Source organism: Solanum lycopersicum, chromosome 3, assembly GCF_036512215.1.
Source record: "Solanum lycopersicum chromosome 3, SLM_r2.1".
NCBI classification, from domain to species: Eukaryota; Viridiplantae; Streptophyta; class Magnoliopsida; order Solanales; family Solanaceae; genus Solanum; species Solanum lycopersicum.
The window spans coordinates 61,991,302-62,011,972 of NC_090802.1; the positions used below are offsets into that span (position 1 = coordinate 61,991,302).

At 33.9% G+C, this 20,671-nt stretch overlaps 3 protein-coding genes across 5 annotated transcripts; 2 read left to right on the forward strand and 1 right to left on the reverse strand.

The window, feature by feature from the left end:
- LOC101265219 (plant intracellular Ras-group-related LRR protein 7) lies at window positions 1-5,512 on the forward strand. 2 transcript variants are annotated; one of them, XM_026030112.2, is made up of 10 exons: window positions 1-387; window positions 1,245-1,314; window positions 1,472-1,518; window positions 2,538-2,646; window positions 2,750-2,835; window positions 3,437-3,527; window positions 3,809-3,894; window positions 4,393-4,479; window positions 4,560-4,694; window positions 4,902-5,512. In XM_026030112.2, the coding sequence occupies exons 1-9, from the start codon at window positions 295-297 to the stop codon at window positions 4,668-4,670; spliced, it is 780 nt and encodes a 259-aa protein (XP_025885897.1). In that variant the 5' UTR covers window positions 1-294; the 3' UTR covers window positions 4,671-4,694; window positions 4,902-5,512. The 2 variants fall into 2 exon arrangements, with proteins under 2 accessions (XP_025885897.1, XP_004236002.1); XM_004235954.5 differs by having other exon boundaries at window positions 5,242-5,512.
- Window positions 5,513-6,396: 884 nt separating this feature from the next.
- On the reverse strand, window positions 6,397-7,970 carry LOC101245342 (F-box protein At2g26160). The gene has a single exon (XM_004235972.5). It carries the CDS (start codon window positions 7,737-7,739, stop codon window positions 6,540-6,542), a length of 1,200 nt encoding a protein of 399 aa, XP_004236020.1. The 5' UTR covers window positions 7,740-7,970; the 3' UTR covers window positions 6,397-6,539.
- Window positions 7,971-11,523: 3,553 nt separating this feature from the next.
- Window positions 11,524-15,091, forward strand: LOC101262606 (uncharacterized). Of its 2 annotated transcripts, none has more exons than XM_010320536.3 (3): window positions 11,524-11,798; window positions 12,854-12,998; window positions 13,213-15,091. In XM_010320536.3, the coding sequence occupies exons 2-3, from the start codon at window positions 12,860-12,862 to the stop codon at window positions 14,637-14,639; spliced, it is 1,566 nt and encodes a 521-aa protein (XP_010318838.1). In that variant the 5' UTR covers window positions 11,524-11,798; window positions 12,854-12,859; the 3' UTR covers window positions 14,640-15,091. The 2 variants fall into 2 exon arrangements, with proteins under 2 accessions (XP_010318838.1, XP_069151430.1); XM_069295329.1 differs by lacking the exon at window positions 11,524-11,798 and adding an exon at window positions 11,801-12,772.
- The last annotated feature ends 5,580 nt before the right edge of the window (window positions 15,092-20,671 follow it).

A 20,671-nucleotide genomic window follows, 5' to 3' on the forward strand; every position in this document is an offset into this window, starting at 1 on the left:
TTTACTTTTCTATATCTGACCACAAGAAAAACGGAAATAGAATCGAAACCCCACCTCAAATCAAAAGCAAACGCGCTTTTCCGTTCAAAAGTCGTCGGGATTTTTTTTCTCTTCTCTCGACGGTAGTCGCCGTCAACGCCTTCGGTGTCCCTTCGGGGATATCCAATCTACAAAAAAAGGTCTCCGACGCCTTTTCATTGAAGACCTTTCTCATCTTATTTATCGATATCACCAACTTCTCCGATAACTCTGAGAAGTTGGAGGAAAATCCATCAGTTTAAATTATCGATAATAATGGGGTGCAGCAGCAGCAAGACCGCTGATGCTGTCACAATTTCGCGATGGCGGTCCACTGGAATCGTTGCTTTACGCGACTCCAAATTGAAGGCATTTCCTTTTATTCTTCGTGTTTCTGCAATAGTTTAATTTGACATGTAAAATTTTTTAATTGCAATCTGACAATGTTTATCTCATGATCAATTATGTGTGACCTCTCGTTTCACTAATTCTGATTTTCATTGAATTTTCAGGCTTATTTGATTAGCATACCAAAAATGTTCTCTTAAATAACAATTTCTATTTAGATCAAATTCATTAAACTATTCAAAATTTGAAGTATGAAGTGATGAGTTCTCTATAAGACTAATCTTAAGTAACTTTTAGTCGTACATTCTTTTGAGCTAAGCGTCTATTTAAAAGAACCTCTCTACCCCACAAAGGTAGAATCACTCTTGTGGGATTATGCTGGGTATGTTCTTGTTTTTAGTCGTACATGACACTATTACTCAAGTCTTTTAACTTCTTAATTCTTTTATCTAGTCAAACACCATGACAATAAATGAACATTGCTAGGTATAATAGAGCTTGACACGAAGCTTGGACTCTATAGGCATGAGTTTGTAGTTTATACACCAAGAGATGCTTTAAGTTAACTAGGATAATGAAATGTAATCAAGCATCTTTATGGAGTAGATCATCCCATGCAAATCTTTTTGTTGTTTCTTATGTGGTTAAAGTGAAAAAATGCATTTTGTGGGAAGTAGAGGCGAGATGGTATTTAACTACTCCCTCCTTCCCGATTTGAAACAAATAATTGTCAGAGGAGTTACTTTTTGCTTGTTTGTTTGTTTTGATGGATGCTACTTACTATGATGAAATGCTAAAAGAGTTAAATAAGGCAACATATTGAGTCCATTGGAAAGGCCACATATTTGTGATTTCCTGACTAGCCTTTTTTTGAACAGACATTTCCTGATGAAGTTTTTGACCTGGAAAAATCTGTACGTACCCTCGACTTAACACACAATAAAATGGGTATTGTTCTCCAGCTTCTTGAGCTCCTAATCTGTCTTCTTATAGCTTCAGAGTATAAAGACAAATTCTATTAGAAGATTGTTTTTGTATATTTATCTTATTTTCTTAAAAAAGGTTGTTTTCCTGGAAGCTAATTCTCACTCTTCTGTTGTGATAGTTGAAATTCCAATGGAGATCAACAAATTAACCAACTTACAACGTCTTGTAAGTACTGCATCCTACTCTTCCTCTCTTTTTTTTCTGCTGTCCGTTAATGTATTAGGGCCTCATTTATTAGAAAAAATTGTATTCTATTTGGAAAGAAAACTTTACTGCTATTGGCGTCAGATCATATTATAAATGCTAGCTGTCGAGAAGGTATCAAACTCATAATCTCGCAGCCAAAATGCATATAAAGATAATGAAAATGATTTAGGGAGTAGAAATGGAGCAAACATTTATAGTGTTATTTGTTGTTGTTTATAGGAGAAAATTTACTAGGGTAGAAAAAGTTTCTACAGAAGGCAATGTCAATAGAAATAGAAGAAAAACAATTCTTCATTCTGTCATAAAGATTTCGATAAGTGGGATACCGTTGATACTAATGTTGAGCAAATACAACGGAAAAATGATCCTCCCTGAAAAGAAAACAACTTAATATGAGCTCTTGTAAAGGGCACAGAGAAGAAGAGAGCAATATACCTGAAAATGTAATTGTAGGATCTGGAATAGGCAGCAGTAATACTATATAGTTATCTGTTTTTGTTCTTGATTGGGACTAAGGAGGGTAGATTAAACTATAAATGTAGCAAGACACGGAAAAATGTCTGTTGAAGGGGAAGAAAATTCTTGGTGATTACTTGATTAGCCACTCCTAAATCTTGCACCATAAATTTTGGAATATAAAGCATAGAAAATAACTGTTATAAACGAGGGAGAACCACACCCTTAAAGCTAACTATTAGGTTGGGAGAGGCCAAGGCTATAGATACCCCACTAAGCACTTTGTAGTACTGATCTAGGACTTTGCAATGGACCATAATAATAACTCTTCTACTTGTCCAGTTACTTTTCTTGTTGAATAATTCTTTGTAGTTATTCTAAGGACTTTTATCGGATTTTTCTTGTTTATTACTCATAATGATATCATTAGTTTTTTACTGTATTAATGGTGAACATATTTCTTAAGTTTATAATCTAATACTAAGAGCAAAAAACTTGTATCTCTAATTATCTGTATTCAGATTTTAGCCAATAACATTATTGAGCGCCTTCCCATGAATCTGGGATTGCTCCAGTCTTTGAAAGTGGCAACATTTGATGGGAATCGAATCACAAACTTGCCTGATGAGTGTAAGTCTATATATGTTAGATCACTCATGTTAGGTGGATTCCTTTTTTTTTTTTAATATGAGCCAGGCTCTCTGTTCTAACTACACAAACTTTCTGTATTCAGTGGGGCAGTTGGTGAAACTTGAGCGTCTGTCTGTCTCAGCAAACCTTTTGACCAGCTTGCCTGACACAATCGGGAGCTTGCGGAGTGTGAGTGATTGATTAAATTCTATATGTTACCTGCTTTCTCTGTTCTATTTAATGTGCCTATAAAGATTTTACTCCTACATAGTTTTATTGTTCATTAAAATATTTTTACTGTAAAGGTGTTTAGCTAACAAAAGAATTATTTTAGTTTTGATCTTGCCAATGCCTTTGATTGGAGAATTATTCTGTAAATATGAAAGAAATCCCAACCAATTTGTCAAGTTGTGCTATTAAGCCACCTTATTGTGACATTTATTTAGTTTTCACACCTCTTGCTTCATGTGTTAATTTGTTTCCTGTTATCTTTTTTGTCGTCACTGCTAAACAGATAAAAATACTGTATAGACTTGCATTATATGTTATTATTCAAATTCTTGTTCTTGTGTTTTGGGGGTTCTGAATCAAGTTCAATGGTTCTGTTGATTCTGGAACTGTTTTACACTTGTACATGTTATTATAAAAAGATTATCAGCTACTTGTGAGTTCTAGTATTTACGGGGATGCAGTTGAAGGAAGCTAGTACTGATTAGACAGGCATCTTAGCAGTTCCTTTTCACTGGTAAGTTTTGAGCAGACGAATTGATAATATCTTTTGGCGATGCAGTTGGTTTTGTTGAATGTTTCAAACAACAAGTTAAAGTTTCTTCCTGAATCAATTGGAAGTTGCTGCTCATTGGAAGAACTGCAAGCAAATGGTACCTTCATTCTTAGCTCATGATTCTTGTGATTTTTTCTGTCTCTCCTTTTCCTTTGGTCTCCTGGGTGTCGTAGCTTTGTATGCATATCAAATTGAACATTAGCAACTCTTACATGTGAGATGACTAGTCTTTGTGGAATACTTTTTTGAGGTGATATACAATATCATTTTTCTACTTTTCTCCAATTCACTGTTGGTACTTTTACTGACTTTAATGCCTTTATTGAAGTGATGAGCTCTGTTTCTCCTAAGGCTCATGATTGGAAGTTTCTGTTACAGATAACTCCATTGAAGAGCTTCCTGGTTCAGTTTGCAATCTCATTCAGCTAAAATCACTCTGTTTGAACAATAATAATCTCAATCAGGTAATTTCCAAACTTATGTCGCTGTCTCTTTCTGTCTGTCTGTCTCTCTCTCATTCACACACACACAGAGTCATGTACATATGTAAAGGCATGCTCAGCATCAGTGGATCTAAGTTGTACGGTCTGTCTCACATAGTGTAACAAAAAGCAATATTTACTTTGTTAGACTGATATTTTCTTCGAACACTCTCACTCACACACGCGCGCGCGCACTCTCTCTCTCACACACACACAAAGGCTATTCAACTGATTCGTGTATAAATATGTTATATAACTCTTCATCAACCTTAAAACATGCACAAAAAGGCGTTTCCTTAAATTAAACATCCTCATGTCTTGGACTTGATATGAAATAGTCATTGTGTCAAATATAGATATTTGCCAAAGTTTTGTTTCTTGTCTTTAATGTGCTATTCCTGGAGTTCACCTTCTCCTTGTTTATCTGCTTATTTTACAGCCATATTTTAGCTATTGATTTGTTCGTTCTCATTTTTACAGATGCCTTCAAATTTATTAAGAGAATGCAAGGGCTTGCAGAACATAGCCCTACATGGCAATCCCATCACTATGGACCAATTTCAACAAGTAAGTCACTATTGTGCTCACCTCTGTGCATCCTTAAAAGGTCACTTATGTGGATCTCCGACTGACCTTTTTCCATTCAGATGGAAGGATTTCAAGAATTTGAAGCCAGGCGTAAAATGAAGTTCGACAAACAAATTGATTCAAATGTGATAATTAGTTCTAAAGGGCTTGATGAGGGTGTTGATCTGTGATATACCAATACAGCTGTAAATTTTGTAAGCCCTTTCACTCCTGTTTTTCGAAGGAAACTTATCCCATAATACACGTTTATGCAAATAACCCCTATCTAAATTCACTTACTTCATTGTTGTCAAATGCTCATGGCATTGCTTGATATGCATGTTGCCGTTGATTTTGCCTCCTTACTAATTACCATATTGCCTCAGCTATCATATATGCCTCAATCAATGTTTGTATGACAGTTATAGGCTTATGCTCATGTCTCTGGTTGATATGCATGTTGGCATTGATAAGCTTCCCTACCATATTGCTCCTACTATCATTTACGCCCCAACCAATGCTTGTATAACAGTATAGACTTACATGGCTGCCAGTGATGGTATCCATTGTGGAAAGCATGCTCAATCTAAAAAAGTGCTGCACCATAATTGTTATAGACTGTGTCCTTCGCGGCAGAATTATGTCGTCTGGCAAGTTTCCGAGTCTGATAGATATATCTGCCAGTTCATTTGTGCCAGAATTAGTTTCAAACGATCAGGTGATGCATTTTGATCAACTGCTGGCCAATTTTGTTTGTTGCAGTTGGGTGGAAATGTGACGCGTTAAAATTGATTGATTTCAATGAACAGTTATTGCTGCTGACTGCGAAGAATTTGCTCAGGAATGGAATTGTTAACTTGGACAAACTGGGCAATGTATGTATGATGTGTTAGAATAATTGTACATGGTCTATATCACTTGTTTCTTTTCTTTTTGTAAAAGCTATGTATATATTTACTCAAAACTTGTTATATGTGCAAACCTTTTGTAACATAAAATTATCAGTCCTTAATAACATGCACATAAGTATCTACAGAGCTCCATTATTATTTTCAGAAATGCAGAACTCCGTTGAAAAATAAGACTATTGCAGTATCATTTGCATTAAATGAACCCCAAATTTTGCATATTTAATCAATCATTAATATTTCAGCTTCTTTTGAACTAAGGGTAACTCTGTTAGTTAGCCTGCTGCTATTGATTTGGCTTTTAACCCAATATTGTTAGCTTTCCTTTCATGACTTTGATGGAGGATGACTCAAGAATGGAAGTATGAGCCTCCATGGCTAATCTCGAAAATGCAAAGAGGGAAGACAGTCCATAGCTATAACTAATATTAACAAAAATAAGACCCAAACAATAATTCTTTAATAGATCATTCAAAATAAAACAAAGTAGCTAGAACATTTAATCAGAGTATGAGCAAGCAAATTAAAGATCACGATTAGTCCAACATACCAATTAGTAGAGACTCCTACACATACCCAACAGTAACAAACCATGAAGATTCTGATGCTTAAAAGTTAAAACTAGATATAAACAAAAGTGAACAGATGCAACGACATTCAAACAAGCTGATTCAGGATGAAGAATAACAAAAACTCACACTTACTAGCTTTGCTAGAAACAAAATTCTGGGAATACAAATAACTAGTAGGCTGACTCAGACATTTAGGCTTCATACAAATGAAAGAAAACTAACAACCATTCATAGACTTGGGCATGAATGATTTCTTTTTGCGTTCATTATGTAAACTGCATAGATTAGCTAAGTTCCCAAAGGAAAGTAAACATGTTCAACTATGGACTTCTCCTATAGTTGTATTTTCACGCTCTAATCACGCCCAACACTCCACCTGAATCCCACAAATAATACTCTCTTCTAAGTCACTCACTGAGTTCACATACTCAAGGAAGTATAACAACTAATTGGATTATATTTTGTCCAATAAGAAAGGTACATCAACCAGTTTTGAAAGTAAATAACACTAATTACTTAAATTAAAAGCTTAAAAAGTAACCTAACATAACAGAATAAATAAAGGATGAGTATGTATGACTCAATAAGGAGTTGGTGTTACCCAAATTGGAGGACAAAAACGACTAAGGGAAACACCTCTGTAGTGCGGCTGGATGCTGCCATCGGCTAAGTTGAACACCCCCATGTCCAAGCCTCCTCCTTCATCGTAGGAGAGGTATGATTCATAAAAATCGTCTGTAAAATAAATATGATTGGGCTTGATTCCTGTACATTGAGAAGCTTGGACTGAAATAGAAGCATTAGCACCTACAAAAAAAGCTGCGTCCCCTAATTCCCTGGTTTCTATCAATTTGACAGCAGCTGAATCAAACTGGAAAACTCGAAAATTTGTTGTCCCATATGTTATATTCTCCCAAAGCCCATCCTCGCTTGTATCTCCTTCTGGTAAGAGCGTTAACGGAATCCTGTCGCTATCATCTTGGACTAACCTAAGTTGAACACCATATCGCGCAATTACAAATAATGATCCTAGTGATTCTAAAATGTACAAGTGATCTGGCGTATCCTGAGGTTCAGTTGGTATCTGAGCTAAGGTATGGCATTTAGTGAGTTGAGGGCCAACAACTTCAGCGACATCACAAACTAAGAGACAGCTCGATTGATCCACAGAATAAATTTGGTCATTAAATAATATTATATCAGTAAAAGAAAAGTAATTGCTTCCTTCAAATTTAATTTTAGTCCATCTAATATCTCCAGGTCTCCAGAATCTGAGGTCCCAGAAGTTACCGTCGATGACCATGAGAATGTAGTCGGATGTGTTAGAAGGACTAGCTGATAAAACTGCCTTACCGATAAAGCAAGTCACTGGTTCAATCTCATGATTGTAGTAGTCTTCTGTTGTATTTACATGAGGCAATTCAATGTGAACACCAGAGAAGGGATGTAGCAGACGAATTTCACCCTCTTCTCCTACCGTGATAAGCCATCCCATAGACTCCAAACACCGTTTTCTGCTAGCTTTGGGCATTCTCTTGTTCAAAATCATGCCATTATAGAGGCTGAAGAATTTCCTAACCTCATTATCCTCTTCCTCCGCTAGCATCAACCAAGGAGCTCTAGTTAAGTCATTGTTAAAATTGTTCTTGGTGGCTACAGAGTGCCAGGATTTGCAAACAGAGCCAAAATTTAGGTAGTCTTCAATAAGATTCAAACATCTACCTATGGAAACCAACAGTTCAGATGGAAATTCCGACCAATCAGGCATCTTTGGCGCCATCGGAAAATCTATCTCAACCGTTCCGATCCCAGCCGGCAGCCGCCTTACATAACGGGAAATCCCTAGATTTGGTGAACAGAATTTCCAATTCGAACTACAATTGGAAACCCTAGTTTTGTTATGGGTATCCCACTCCTATTACTTCTCGTATTACTACTAAATATGTACTACTCCCTATGTTTGTCATATTGTGTTTATTGAAAATTAATTTGAAATAAAATAGATTACATTAATTTAATATTTTTAATTAAAAAATTAGATATTTTAAAATTATATAAAAAGTATTATATATTATATTTTTTTTACATATTAATATAATGAAAAAATACATCATAAAATGTTAATTAAATATTTTATAATTTAACTCTAAAAATTAAACCATGACAGACAATAATGAACGGAAGGAATAGTATATATATTAGGGAACTGCTAGGTTGATAAACATAATTACAAATATTTTTTTATCATTGGTAATATCAAAATTTAACTTAGGAATGAAATCTTTAAACTTATTTGATAGAAGGTTAACATTTTGTACCTTGATTTGTTATAATAGATATTTATGTGTATAAATTAATATATAAGCTTAGTTAATTGTCTAGATTTAATAATAATAATTTGTAATATTATTTGATTTATTTATTAAATTATTCAAAAATATAAGTAACAATAATAATTTTTAACTTATTTAATTTATATATTTACTTAGAGTCAATTTTCGAAATAGTCACCAAATTTAAGTGATTTGTCTTGAAATATCATTTATGTCTAAATCAAAATATCACTATTTTTTTTCACATATACTTTGACACTTCAAAAGACACTCTCTTCTAGTTGACATGTCATGTCATTAAAGTCTTTTTTTCAAAAAATAATAAACTAATTAATTCATTAAACTCATTTAACTAAATAATGATCATAATTTTTAAAAAAAAAATTAATTTATTTAAAATAAATTTTCATCGTATATTCACAAATGAAGTAAAGAACTAAATAAAGTAAAGAAGTGGTTGCTTCCCGCTGCTACTGCTGTGCTTAAATTGGATTTTTAAGTCCCAAAATTTCAATTTTTCAGCCCTTTGTGAAAATTACTGCCACAGTATAATTGGTTTTGGACCCAAAAGATTATTATTTCAGCTTCTTTTGAACTAGGGTAACTCTGTTAGTTAGCCTGCTGCCACTTTGTTTGGCTTTTAACCCAATATTGTTAGCTTTGTTTCATGACTTTGATAGAGGTTGACTCAGGAATGGAAGTATGAGTCTCCGTGGCTCATCTCGAAAATGCAAAGAGGGAAGAAAGTTCATAACTATAACTAGTATTAACAAACAGAAGACCCAAACAATAATTCTTTAATAGATCTTTAAAATCATTCAAAATAAAACAAACAAGTAACAAGATCATCTAATCAGAGTACGAGCAAGCAAATGAAAGATCACGATTAGTCGAACATACCAATTAGTAGAGACTCCTACACCTATTCGAAGATGATACCCAACAGTAACAAATCATGAAGGATCTGATGCTTCAAGTAAAAAACACTTCATGGATTCAAGCAAGCTCCACGAGCATGGTATGAAAAAATTGCTCAATATCTATATTTTTGTGGCTATACCACATCACATTCAGATCCTATCTTGTTTGTTAAGGAACAAGAAGATTTGCATGTGGTTGTTCTCTTGTACGTTGATGACATGATAATAACAGGAAACAATGATGAGGAAGTTGCAAGACTTCAAGAAGAGGATTTGATATCAAGAAGTTGGGAGAATCACATCATTTTCTTGGCTTAGAGGTAACAAACTCTAGTTATTTGATTGGGATCTAAGGTGGGTAGATTAAATTATAAATGTAGCAAGACACGAAAAAAATGTTTGTTTTAGGGGAAGAAAACTCTTGGTGATTACTTGATTAGCCACTTCTAAATCTTGCACCATAAATTTTGAAATATAAAGCATAGAAAATAGCTGTTATAAATGAGGGAGAACCACATCCTAAAATCTAACTATGGACCATAATAATAACTCTTCTACTTGTCCTGTTACGTTTCTTATTGAATAATACTTTGTAGTTTTTCTAAGGACTTCTATCGAATTTTTATTGTTTATTACTCATAATGATATCATTAGTTTTTTACTATATTAATAATGAACATATTTCTTAAGTTTATAATCTAATACTAAGAGCAAAAAACTTGTATTTCTTATTATCTATATTCAGATTTTAGCTGATAACATTATTGAGTGCCTTCCCATGAATCTGGGATTGCTCTAGTCTTTGAAAATGACAACATTTGATGGGAATCGAATCACAAACTTGCATGATGAATGTAAGTTTATATATTTTAGATCACTTATGTTAGGTGAATTCTTTTTTTTCTTATATGAGCCAGGCTCTCTGCTATAACTACACAAACAACCTGTATTTAGCGGGGTAGTTGGTGAAACTTGAGCGTCTGTCTGTCTCAGCAAACATGTTGACCAGCTTGCCTGACATAATCAAGAGCATGCGGAGTGTGAGTGATTGATTAAACTCTATATGTTACCTGGTTTCTCTGTTCTATTTAATGTGCCTTTAGTTCTGATCTTGCTACTTCCTTTGATTGGAATTTATCAAGTTGTGCTTTTAAGCCACCTTATTATGACATTTATGTAGTTGTCACACCTCTTGCTTCATGTTTTAATGTCTTTATTTTGCGAAAATGTGTTGAGCAGAACATATTTGATCCGCTAAATATAGACAGTGATAATGATGAGTGGCATGATGCAGTTGGTAATGCTGGTGATGGAGTTAAAATGATGGATAAAGATGAGGATTCTGTGGTTGAGTCTCCAGCATATCACAATGATTTCAGCTACAATATGTTTAATTTCATGAGGAGCATGGTAGACGAATATATGATGAGGATGTGAGTGAAGCAATATGGGAAGATTGTAAGCCTGTAAATTTTGGTAGTAGAAAGGTTTTCACTGATGTGCAGGAATCATGTCCTGGTAAGGTATTTGATAGTAACACCAATTATAAACTTGGTATGTAGTGTGCAAGACCAAGTACTATCAAATAAAGTGTTTGAGCAAGAAGTTCAAGGTGGCTCCTGTACCACTGGTGCAGCTGGGGTTAATTCAGAATCATCATTAAAAAAGAACAACAATGATAACCATCGTTAAAACGATATTGCTAGTATGGGAAGTGGCACCAAACATGATAGTCTATTAGAGTCATGTAATGGCAAAAAATGAAACGTTGGGTACTTTACCTGTGCCAGAAATGAAGTTGATTTGGTATCAACACACACTATAATATAAATTTTTAGTGATGGAGCTTGGATGTACTAGAGCAAAGATGGTTATCTTCTCACTTCTGTTCTCCTCACTTCTTTGTGAGGACATTGATTTACTGGGTATATGATTTATCAGTATATGTTATCTTCTACTTACATATAGTAACTTTGTTTACGATATCTTATATAAATTTTAAATGCAAATCAAATTTTTTTCTTACAAAAAGTCAGAACAAAAGCGTATAGGTGTAAATTTATGATTTTAAGAGATTTATTTTATTTTATTATAGTTCTCAATTTCTTTATTGTCTGGATTTCATAAAAATAAAAGAAAACTCTTCACAGCTTGATGTTGAACTTTCCTTTTGGACATATTTTTAAATTAATATAGGATAATTTTTTGGGATTAAAAAAAAGTGATAAAATTATTTTCTAATAAAACAACCATAAATTATTATTTTTTTCGAGCACGTGATATTTCAATGTATATCACCACGTGACTGACCAATTAATTTGTAAACCAATTAGGCTAACAAATTACATTTGGCGCAACTTTTTTTTGGACCTCCCCGCGTTACTAATTTCAGACCCGCCCGATAACAGATTTCCGCAACCCATTAGGGCTCTACCTTCACCTTTTTATCTTCAACGACTTTTCCCCAATTCTATTCCATCTTCTTCTTGACCTCGATTTCTCATCGGAAACTTCAAATCAATCTCCGATTCATCTAATTCGTTCTCCCCCCTTTCTATTGATACCTCTTTCGGCTATATCCATTAGGTAAATGGAATTTCGATTTTAGGGTTTAGATCTCTTTCTGTATCTTTTAGATCTGTTCGATTCGTCGCTTCTTTTGTGAAATTTATCGGTTGTTGTATCTTTATTTTGTTTTTTCTTTCCTTGATTTCTCTGTTTGTTTGTGAAAGAAAAACTGGGTTGATCTTCTTTCGATATAATTGGTTTGTGGATTTGGGGTTTCTTGTTTCTTTCGTGTTGAATTTGATTTATGTGAAGCAATTTTTAGTTGAGTTTGATTATTCTGCTGTTGATTGAAGAGTTGAATCTGATTTGGGGATCTAGGGTTAGGGTTTTCGATAGAATTTGCATTTTCTTATTATTTACCCCTCAATTTTCCAATAAAGTGAAATTATTTTACCCGAATTCGTATCCCTGTCGTCGAGTTGTTCAAATTGAATAATTCGCTACCCCAATTTTGAGTTCTATTCATGGTACCCTAATTTGTCAATTTTGTTGTTACATGTAATTAGTCAGAACTTATGGGTCTCTTTTTCAGTTTTCTGTTATTTAGGGCTATGATGATAAAACTTATTTCAGGGTCGTCACTGTTTTATCCCTGCCGCGTGTCATTAATTAGGAACTAGAACCTTAATTAGCCTCTTTTGGCAGGTTTATATGCTGTTAATATAGTCTTGTATTTATATGTTGTGATGAGATGGCCAAGCGTGTATGTTAATACTTCAATTTTCATGTAAGGGGGTTGTTGTGTAGTTCCGAGTCCATAGTCGAATAGGGCGCTTCTTCTGGCTGCTATGACATGCTATTATTAAGCTTGTATATCGAAATGCCTGTGTTGGTTTTTCTGTTCATTGAGAGTTGATGTGGTGTTTATGTTAATATATATATTTCTTTTCAGCTAGACAATGCAGTTATACATGATTCAAAAATTATTCGGCTGAGATTGTAGAGCTGTGGACTGTAGTGCTCGTCTTTACAGTTTTTGTGTGTTTGATTCAGTGGGATTCCTCCTCTGCTTTTTATATTTGAACTTTTCTCGTTTTATGTGTAAATATCTCATATTTTGTAGTTCCTTGCAGCTAATTATGGTGCAAAAAAGACCTTTTGGTGAAGAGGATCTGTATGAGGTTTCATCTAAACAACCAAGGCATGAACCCAGTTGTCAGCTAGATTCGGTTTTGGAACTTTCTCGTGAATCAGTAGCTGTGGATGCTTATGCTTCAGGTAACAAGAAGTTATTTTGTTATGTACCATTGTTGAAATGCTTCAAGTCATTGGTGGAGTGCAGTGCGCTGTAAGACCTGCCAAGTATTTTTAACTTTAGAGTGGTTTCCTTGACACCTTACTTTATGGTCTTGTAAGAGTAGATTTTGGATCTTAAGTGAATATTTTTGCTCCATGCTCTGATCAACTGTCTGTTATCTATGGATTTTTGTAGGTGGTGATGAGGACAACTCTTCGAAAATCTTCCCTGATGCAAACAAGAAATTTGATAGTCACGTTGTGGCTGAAGTTCTTTTTTCTTCTGAGAAGGAAACTGAGATGGGCACTCATGGATCTGCTTCAAACTCTTCCTGGCCCACCAGTAGCACCAGTGAGGAAGACAACAGGCCTGAGGCTCCTTTTCACAGATTGACGTCTCCTGAATATTACTATTTTGATCATTTGTTCAGAGCTGCTGCTCATCACAGGGAGATATATTCCTCTCTTTCGAGTAATCCTCAAAAGATGGTTCCTATTGGACCAGATTTCCAGGCAGAGTTACCAGAATGGACACCATATAGTAATAAGGATAAACCGTGCATAGAAGGTATACATGAAACTGTGAGTTCTCCATCTCAAGCCAATGAAAATAAACTTGCTGGAAGGACTATCATTCCGATGCCTAAAATGGAGCTACTTGCAGACCAGGTCGAGAATATTGGAGAGAGAAGAGTTGAATGTTCTTGTGAAGATAAAGATTCCATAAGATGTGTTCAACTAGATGTCATCGAAGCAAGGGAAAAACTAAAGCTAGCCCTTGGCGAGGAGACATTTGTTAGGTTGGGGTTTTGTGACATGGGAGAGGTAGTGGCAGAAAAATGGAGTGAAGAGGAAGAGGAACTATTTCATGAGGTTGTATTGTCCAATCCTGCCTCGTTAGGCAATAATTTTTGGAACCATCTTGCAGTTGAGTTTCCTTCACGGCGTAGGGAAGAACTTGTCAGCTATTATTTTAATGTCTTTATTTTGCGAAAACGTGCCGAGCAGAACAGATTTGATCCACTGAACATAGACAGTGATAATGATGAGTGGCATGACGCAGTTGATGATGCTGACGAGGCAGCTAAAATGACAGATGAAGATGAGGACTCTGTGGTTGAATCTCCAGCACATCATAATGGTCTCAGCTACAATATGATCCATGAGGAGCGCGATAGACGAACATATGATGAGGATGCGCATGAAGCAATATGTGAAGATTATAAGCCTGTAAATTTCGGTAGCAGGAAGGTCTTCACTGATGTGCAGGAATCATGTCCTAGTAAGTTTTTTGATAGTAACAACAGTTTTAAAGTTGGCATGCAGCCTCAAGACCAAGGACTATCAAGTAAAGTGGTTGAGTCCTGTACAACTGATGCAGCTGGGGTTACTTCAGAATCATCACTAGGGAAGACTAACAATGATAACCATTGGGCAAGTGATATTGCTGGAATGGGCAGTGGCACCAAGCATGATAGTCTGTTGGAGTCGTGTAATGGCAAAGAGTGGGATGGTGGGTACTTGAACTGTGCCAGAAATGAAGTTGGTTTGGTTCCAACACCCACTATGATTGAAGAAGTCTTTGGTGATGGAGCCTGGATATATAAGAGCCGAGATGGTTAGAGGTTATGCTTTAGTCTAACTCTAGTTTCTCTTTCAACAAAAAAAAAAAAGGGAATGTGATTCTTTTATTCAAGGGTTTAGCTAAGTTTTGACACATTTTACGTTCATGCCGCAGTAGCTGGGCTGTGTGGTGGAATCATCTGGTAATGTTTCATTAGCACGTTCCAGTTTTCCTTGTATAGTCATAGTAGTGGGAGTATTTTTTTTTAACCCAAGATGTAAGAAATTGCATTGCAATGGTGGTGTTACATAAGCTGATGGATGCTAAACTTTTGGAGCTGTACAGTAGCCACTATTTTGTTGTCTTAGCACCAGATTCCTAGGAAGCTTTTGACTGACTGGTTTCTTAAAATAATATTTGTAAAGTTTAAGCTATATGGTCAATTGATCCATATTTCAAAAAAGGAGGATAAAGATCCGTTTAAATTATTGAAGTTTAGTTTTGTACAGAATATCCTCTCTTTTTGTTTGTTGTTCCCCTTGTACATCATCCTCTTTCTATTTCGCAGCCTGCGAAACTCAATTGGTTGTTATTACCATTGTTGAACATTGTTCACTATTCAATTTGTTATATGTATTTGTACCAGAAGTCTGACTGATTAGGCATCATGCCAGTTTTCCTTTTGGCCTGATACTTCAAGATACTTCCTTTTTCGGCGTATTATTCGACTTAGAAGGGCTTGTTGCATTGATAGTGAAGTGTTAACTCCTTGATTGACTTGATGGCCTCAATCACTTCAAGTCAAGTCATGTAAAGAGGAAGCTCAAGGCCTTAGCAGGTACTGGTTGTGCTCATCACTTCTTTTACTATGGGAATGTGAATCTACTCCATACTTTCTGAATTTTCAGTATATATATATATACATATATATATATATATTAGTAGAAAACACTTGCACCTGTTATGACATAATACACATCCCACTCTTAGATACAACTGTGGGCCATGTAGATTTTTTTAGCCCTTAGATGCAGCCGGAGACAGTGGGTAATTCCAGCAGGATCTGCGTGTGCTTTTTATTGCTTATGGGTGCATTAGAATATACAAGGGCTATTTGACTCTCTGCTACATCTCAACCTTTTCATCCCAGTGAAATATTGTTTAAAATTCTACTTTCCATTTGACGTGATAAAGAGGGAGTTGTTCGGATTGTAAGAACACGTCACCTCACTTCCAATTTTAAGGTTTTAAGTTGAATGATCAAAGGAACCAAAAAAAAAAGGGTTGAAGCTCGTAGGGAGAGATATTAAAAGATAATATTGTTAATGCATCTATCACTATATTATAGTCTCTATTCTCAAAAAAGTAGTTGTGCGGGCAAGTTGCTCAAAGTTAAACCTAAATTGTTGAAGAGATGAAATATGATGAATGTATAATTTTTTTATCAGAGGTTGAATCGATTATTACAAGGATTATTAGGCCAAAAATTTGTATACATTCTTAGATCTAAAAAAAGAAGAAGGCAATATTGCACTTTTCAATACATTCCATTGTTATGCAGTAATTTAGATCATGACAATGTTCAGACATGAAAGAAACAATCTTTAATTCTGGCACCCCACATGGGCTTTTTTTTACATAGAAAGGGGAAATAGCAATTAGTATCAAAGTACAGGTAGCAAGTACCCTTGGGGGGTGGGGGGTGAATAAAAGTGAAGAAGTCTTTTGATTAACAAAATTATGAAGTCAAAGTAGTGGCAGAGTGCTCTACCCTAACTAATTCTTGCATGATATCCATCCAAAGGAACAGGTTAAGCATAGGTCCCACAACCAATCAGGTTGTGATAGAGCGATAAATATTCTTTCATTCTTAATCAAAAGTTCTCGTGGTTGAATTCTCTTGGATATAGAGTCGTTTCTGTTAGAGCGATTCATCTTCAATGTGGGACGTTCCAATTTGGATTCGAATTTAATTAGACTTTAATGTGAATACTGGACACCGAGTGGAAAAAAAAAAGATAGGTCCCACACAAATAACTTCAGTTGGGATTTTATAGTACTATATGATATGAGTATTCCCTAAGCATTGCTGGTGAGAAGAGAAGAGAAGTTGCCATGAATGAACCATTATCTATCTGTATATATATAAAAAGTAACACATGCACCCTTTATCATTATTAGCATTTTTTATAACTACATACAATAAATAAATAAATAAAATAAAAAATAAAAAACAAAAAGAAGAATTAGCTGTGTATGGGTTACTAGTAGCTCCATTTATATATGGATTTACTTGCTTACGTGAGACACACATATGTATTATTAAAATACAAGTTATTTTTTTGAGCTGAGAATCTATTCGATACAATTTTTTATATTCTAAACTGGGGTTTATTGGACGATAATAATTAACTATGTACTCAATATTTAATATCTTTCACCAATATATGTATCGAGTAGTTAGTTTGCTCATGACTAATTGCAAATGGGATATCATTGTAGTTTTTTTCCTTTTTTTGGAAAAACAAGAATTAGAAGTAGAATTTCAAATTTCACGTGATTCTCTTCCACTTTATTTAAGTTTAATTAATTTTTTAAGTAGAGTTAGAAGATATTTTTTTAAGGCTGTCAATAGTTTGAAGACGAAACTAACAGTTTCCATCAATTATTATTGTATATTAATTTGAACGTCGTTATAAAAACTTAAAAAAAAAATAAAATCAGGACAAATGTTAAACTATGGAAATAACAAGTTACTGTCTATCTAACTACTCTCAACTTAGAGATACAGTTCAACATGAACTCTCAAGAGCCTAACCACCAGCAAATACTAACTAATATTCTTGTTAATTCTATATTTTTAATTAATTAAAAGGGTTGACGTGCTTATCATTAATGAACTTTACTTATATTCTAATATATCTTTAATCATGGAAACTGTATATGTCACCTAGCTCTCCAGATCTCATATTCACACAAAGTGGACCAATTAAGCTTAAGGATTAACTTTACTTTTACTAGTAATACTAGTCCGTCACACAGTAAAGTATTTCTTCAATCTTAATTAGAAACATTTTTGAGTTTGAATTCTAAATGTTAAAGTTACTTTTGATTAAAAATCTTTTATTTAATAAAATAAAATATCTCATCACAAATCAAAATTATTCAGACTCCAAAATGAATACCGAACCTCGAATAAGAAATTATAAGACTTGGTTTTGCTTGTGAATAAGTGAAGCTCCTCAACAAGCCTCCAAATTAACAAAAGGCTTTGGTAGATCTTGCTTTGACTTGAGGTAAAAGGGATCTGTCGCTAGAGTCACACTTTTTATAACAGTAGTGTTCGGATTAATTTACGTGCATATTGAATTATTGTACGATAAATATTTATTATTTTATCAATAATAGATTATACTTATCGAATCTTTATAATATATGGCTTCGACACAGTTAGTAATTATGGTGAATTTGTGAATGTTTACAAGTAAAAGGATCAAAATTTATACATTTTGATTTAATCGAAGATAAAACACATTTAGTTAGATATCACTGAATTGATATTAGAATTTATCAAAAATCGAGGGACCAAAATGCAATGAACCCTAAATTAAGAATAAATAAATTTGTGTTTACATGGAAAAGAAAAAAGAGTTAATTACGTACCCAATTAGGAAATTCTAAAAGTGTAATTTGCGTTACAACAGAAGAGCTTACTTAGGTATTACGACAAATTACGGTTAGAAAAATTAAACCTTATTAATGGAAAAATCTATGAAATTGTGAATTGCAATTTTGGATTCACAATGTATGACAAAAAAGGGAATTAGTTGCTGAAATTTAGAGCCTTGTACAATACATTTTTGTAACAAAGAAAAGACAAAAAAAATATGTTGTTTGGAAGACTTATCTGGCGTTCTGCTGCGAAGTCAGTTATTTAAAATATTAAAAAATAAATATTTAAATGAACATAAAATAATACATATCATATAATTTTAAAATATTAACATACCCTCGTATTGAAAAAAAACCCAATGATGAATGCATAACACTTACTTCCATTAACCAATATCACTTAACCATAGTTAATTAGCTTAATTTTGCTTCTGGTTAACTCATAATGACTGAAGTCAATTTTTGATTGGTTAATCACTTAATCTGACCAATCAATCTATAGTATTGATCAATATATTAAATATAAATATCAAGAGCGAATAAATTCTATATACTGACTGTATAAAATTATATACATTGTCTTAATATATAAGATATAGGGAATTGTGGATGCTAGTACCTAGCTTTGCTTCTAGCTAGTAATTGAAAGATTCACTATTGCAAAAAATTTAGTGAAAGGGCATGATCAAGCATAAAGGCAAAGTAGGGGCATCAAAATGTTTATATATAATGGGCATATTATGGGGTAGAAGACAGACAAGGAGTGGCCAAACTTTACTTGTAAGAGTGTTGGTTGTCAATATGTAGCATCCACTTTTGGTAAAACAAAATACCTAATTAAAGACTTCTTCACTCTCAAGTGAAGTCACTTTTGAGCAATTTATAATAACATATCATATACAAATGTCTTTATGTGTTTCATCATTTTCACCAATTGTCTTCTAATTAGTAGACTAGCTTTTTTCATTTCTTACAACAAAAAAATATAATAAAGATCTTAATGTGGATGTGGATGACCTAATCCTTTGGTCCATTAGTGCTAGTTAGTCAAGTACTAGTATGTAATAAATTGAGCCACATGGTAGAAGCTCATCAAAGTAAGTGATTAGTTGTAGGCCAAAATTTTGGATCTCTTTGTCAAAATTATGGAGTTGGTGGTTGTTGATGAGGCGATTTAGCTGAAAATTACAAAGGTCTTTGAGTTTAATAATTTAACACACACAAAAAATAATTTCTCTGTATAGATATTTATGAAATTAATCTAGACACCAGACTTTATATAGTAAAAAAAATTACCTATATGATCTAAGGATATCAAATATGTGGAATCATCACTTGATACCAATTGGTTTGGTGTAACACCTTAATTAAGGTGAAGTGGTTGAGCAGCTTTCTCACCAGACACCTAGTAAGTCAGCTTAGAGGAAATTGGGAAAACAGTGGGAATATATTATTGTTTTTTTTATTTAGCATGCTTCATACATAATTACCACACTCAATATATGATAGAACTTTATAACTTTCTTTGGACAGTAAAGTAATTGGCAACTCTAATATTGTTCTCATCACTAGAACAACATATTAATCGAAGTTTACTGATTCGATTAATTATTTTTGCATCATCACACAAAGACTATCATTAAGGATCGAATTCAGACTCAAAATATCTATCTAATTAGCCAATGCTAAGACCTATCAATAGGGTCGAAGCTATATGGGGTGAGGAGTTCATTTGAATCTCCTTCGATGGATAAATACATTGTTTATATATATGGTTAGAATTATATATTATTTTTATATATGTATATAAAGTAGATATTGAACTCTTTCCGATTACTTCATTTATGTACTTCTTCATATTTTTGGACCTCCTTAATGAAAATTCTGACTCTGCTACTGACCTACGTTATTCAATCCAGAAAAACTTAGAAATCTAGGCTTTTAAAATCCAAGATTCTTTGGCCAATCACAAGACATTTTTGCCTCACACAATAATCATCACAAGTGCATGTAGTAGCTTCACAAGCCAAAGTTAGGCACAAACTAATGTGCAAGCACATGCATGTTTTGATCTTTAAACAAATAAAAGAGTATGGTCTTTTGTGTTCCTCGTAAACACACACAAATTAAAACATTTAATTAATATGTAAAACCAACTTAATTCACAGCTAAAGTTGCACTAATAATGCCGGCTAAAACAAGCACAAAAGGTGAGGAACTTTCATATTAATAGGCCAAAAATGTGATTACTTTGTCTACTTAATAATAACAAAGACATATTCACGTTGCGGTTAGTGCTATGAAGAGCCGGCTCCATCTGCTAATTTAGGCCGGCAACTTAGCTTAGCTTTATATATATATATATATCATAATCATAGTACTAATCAAATATACTAATTGAAGCTAAATTCAAGAAAAG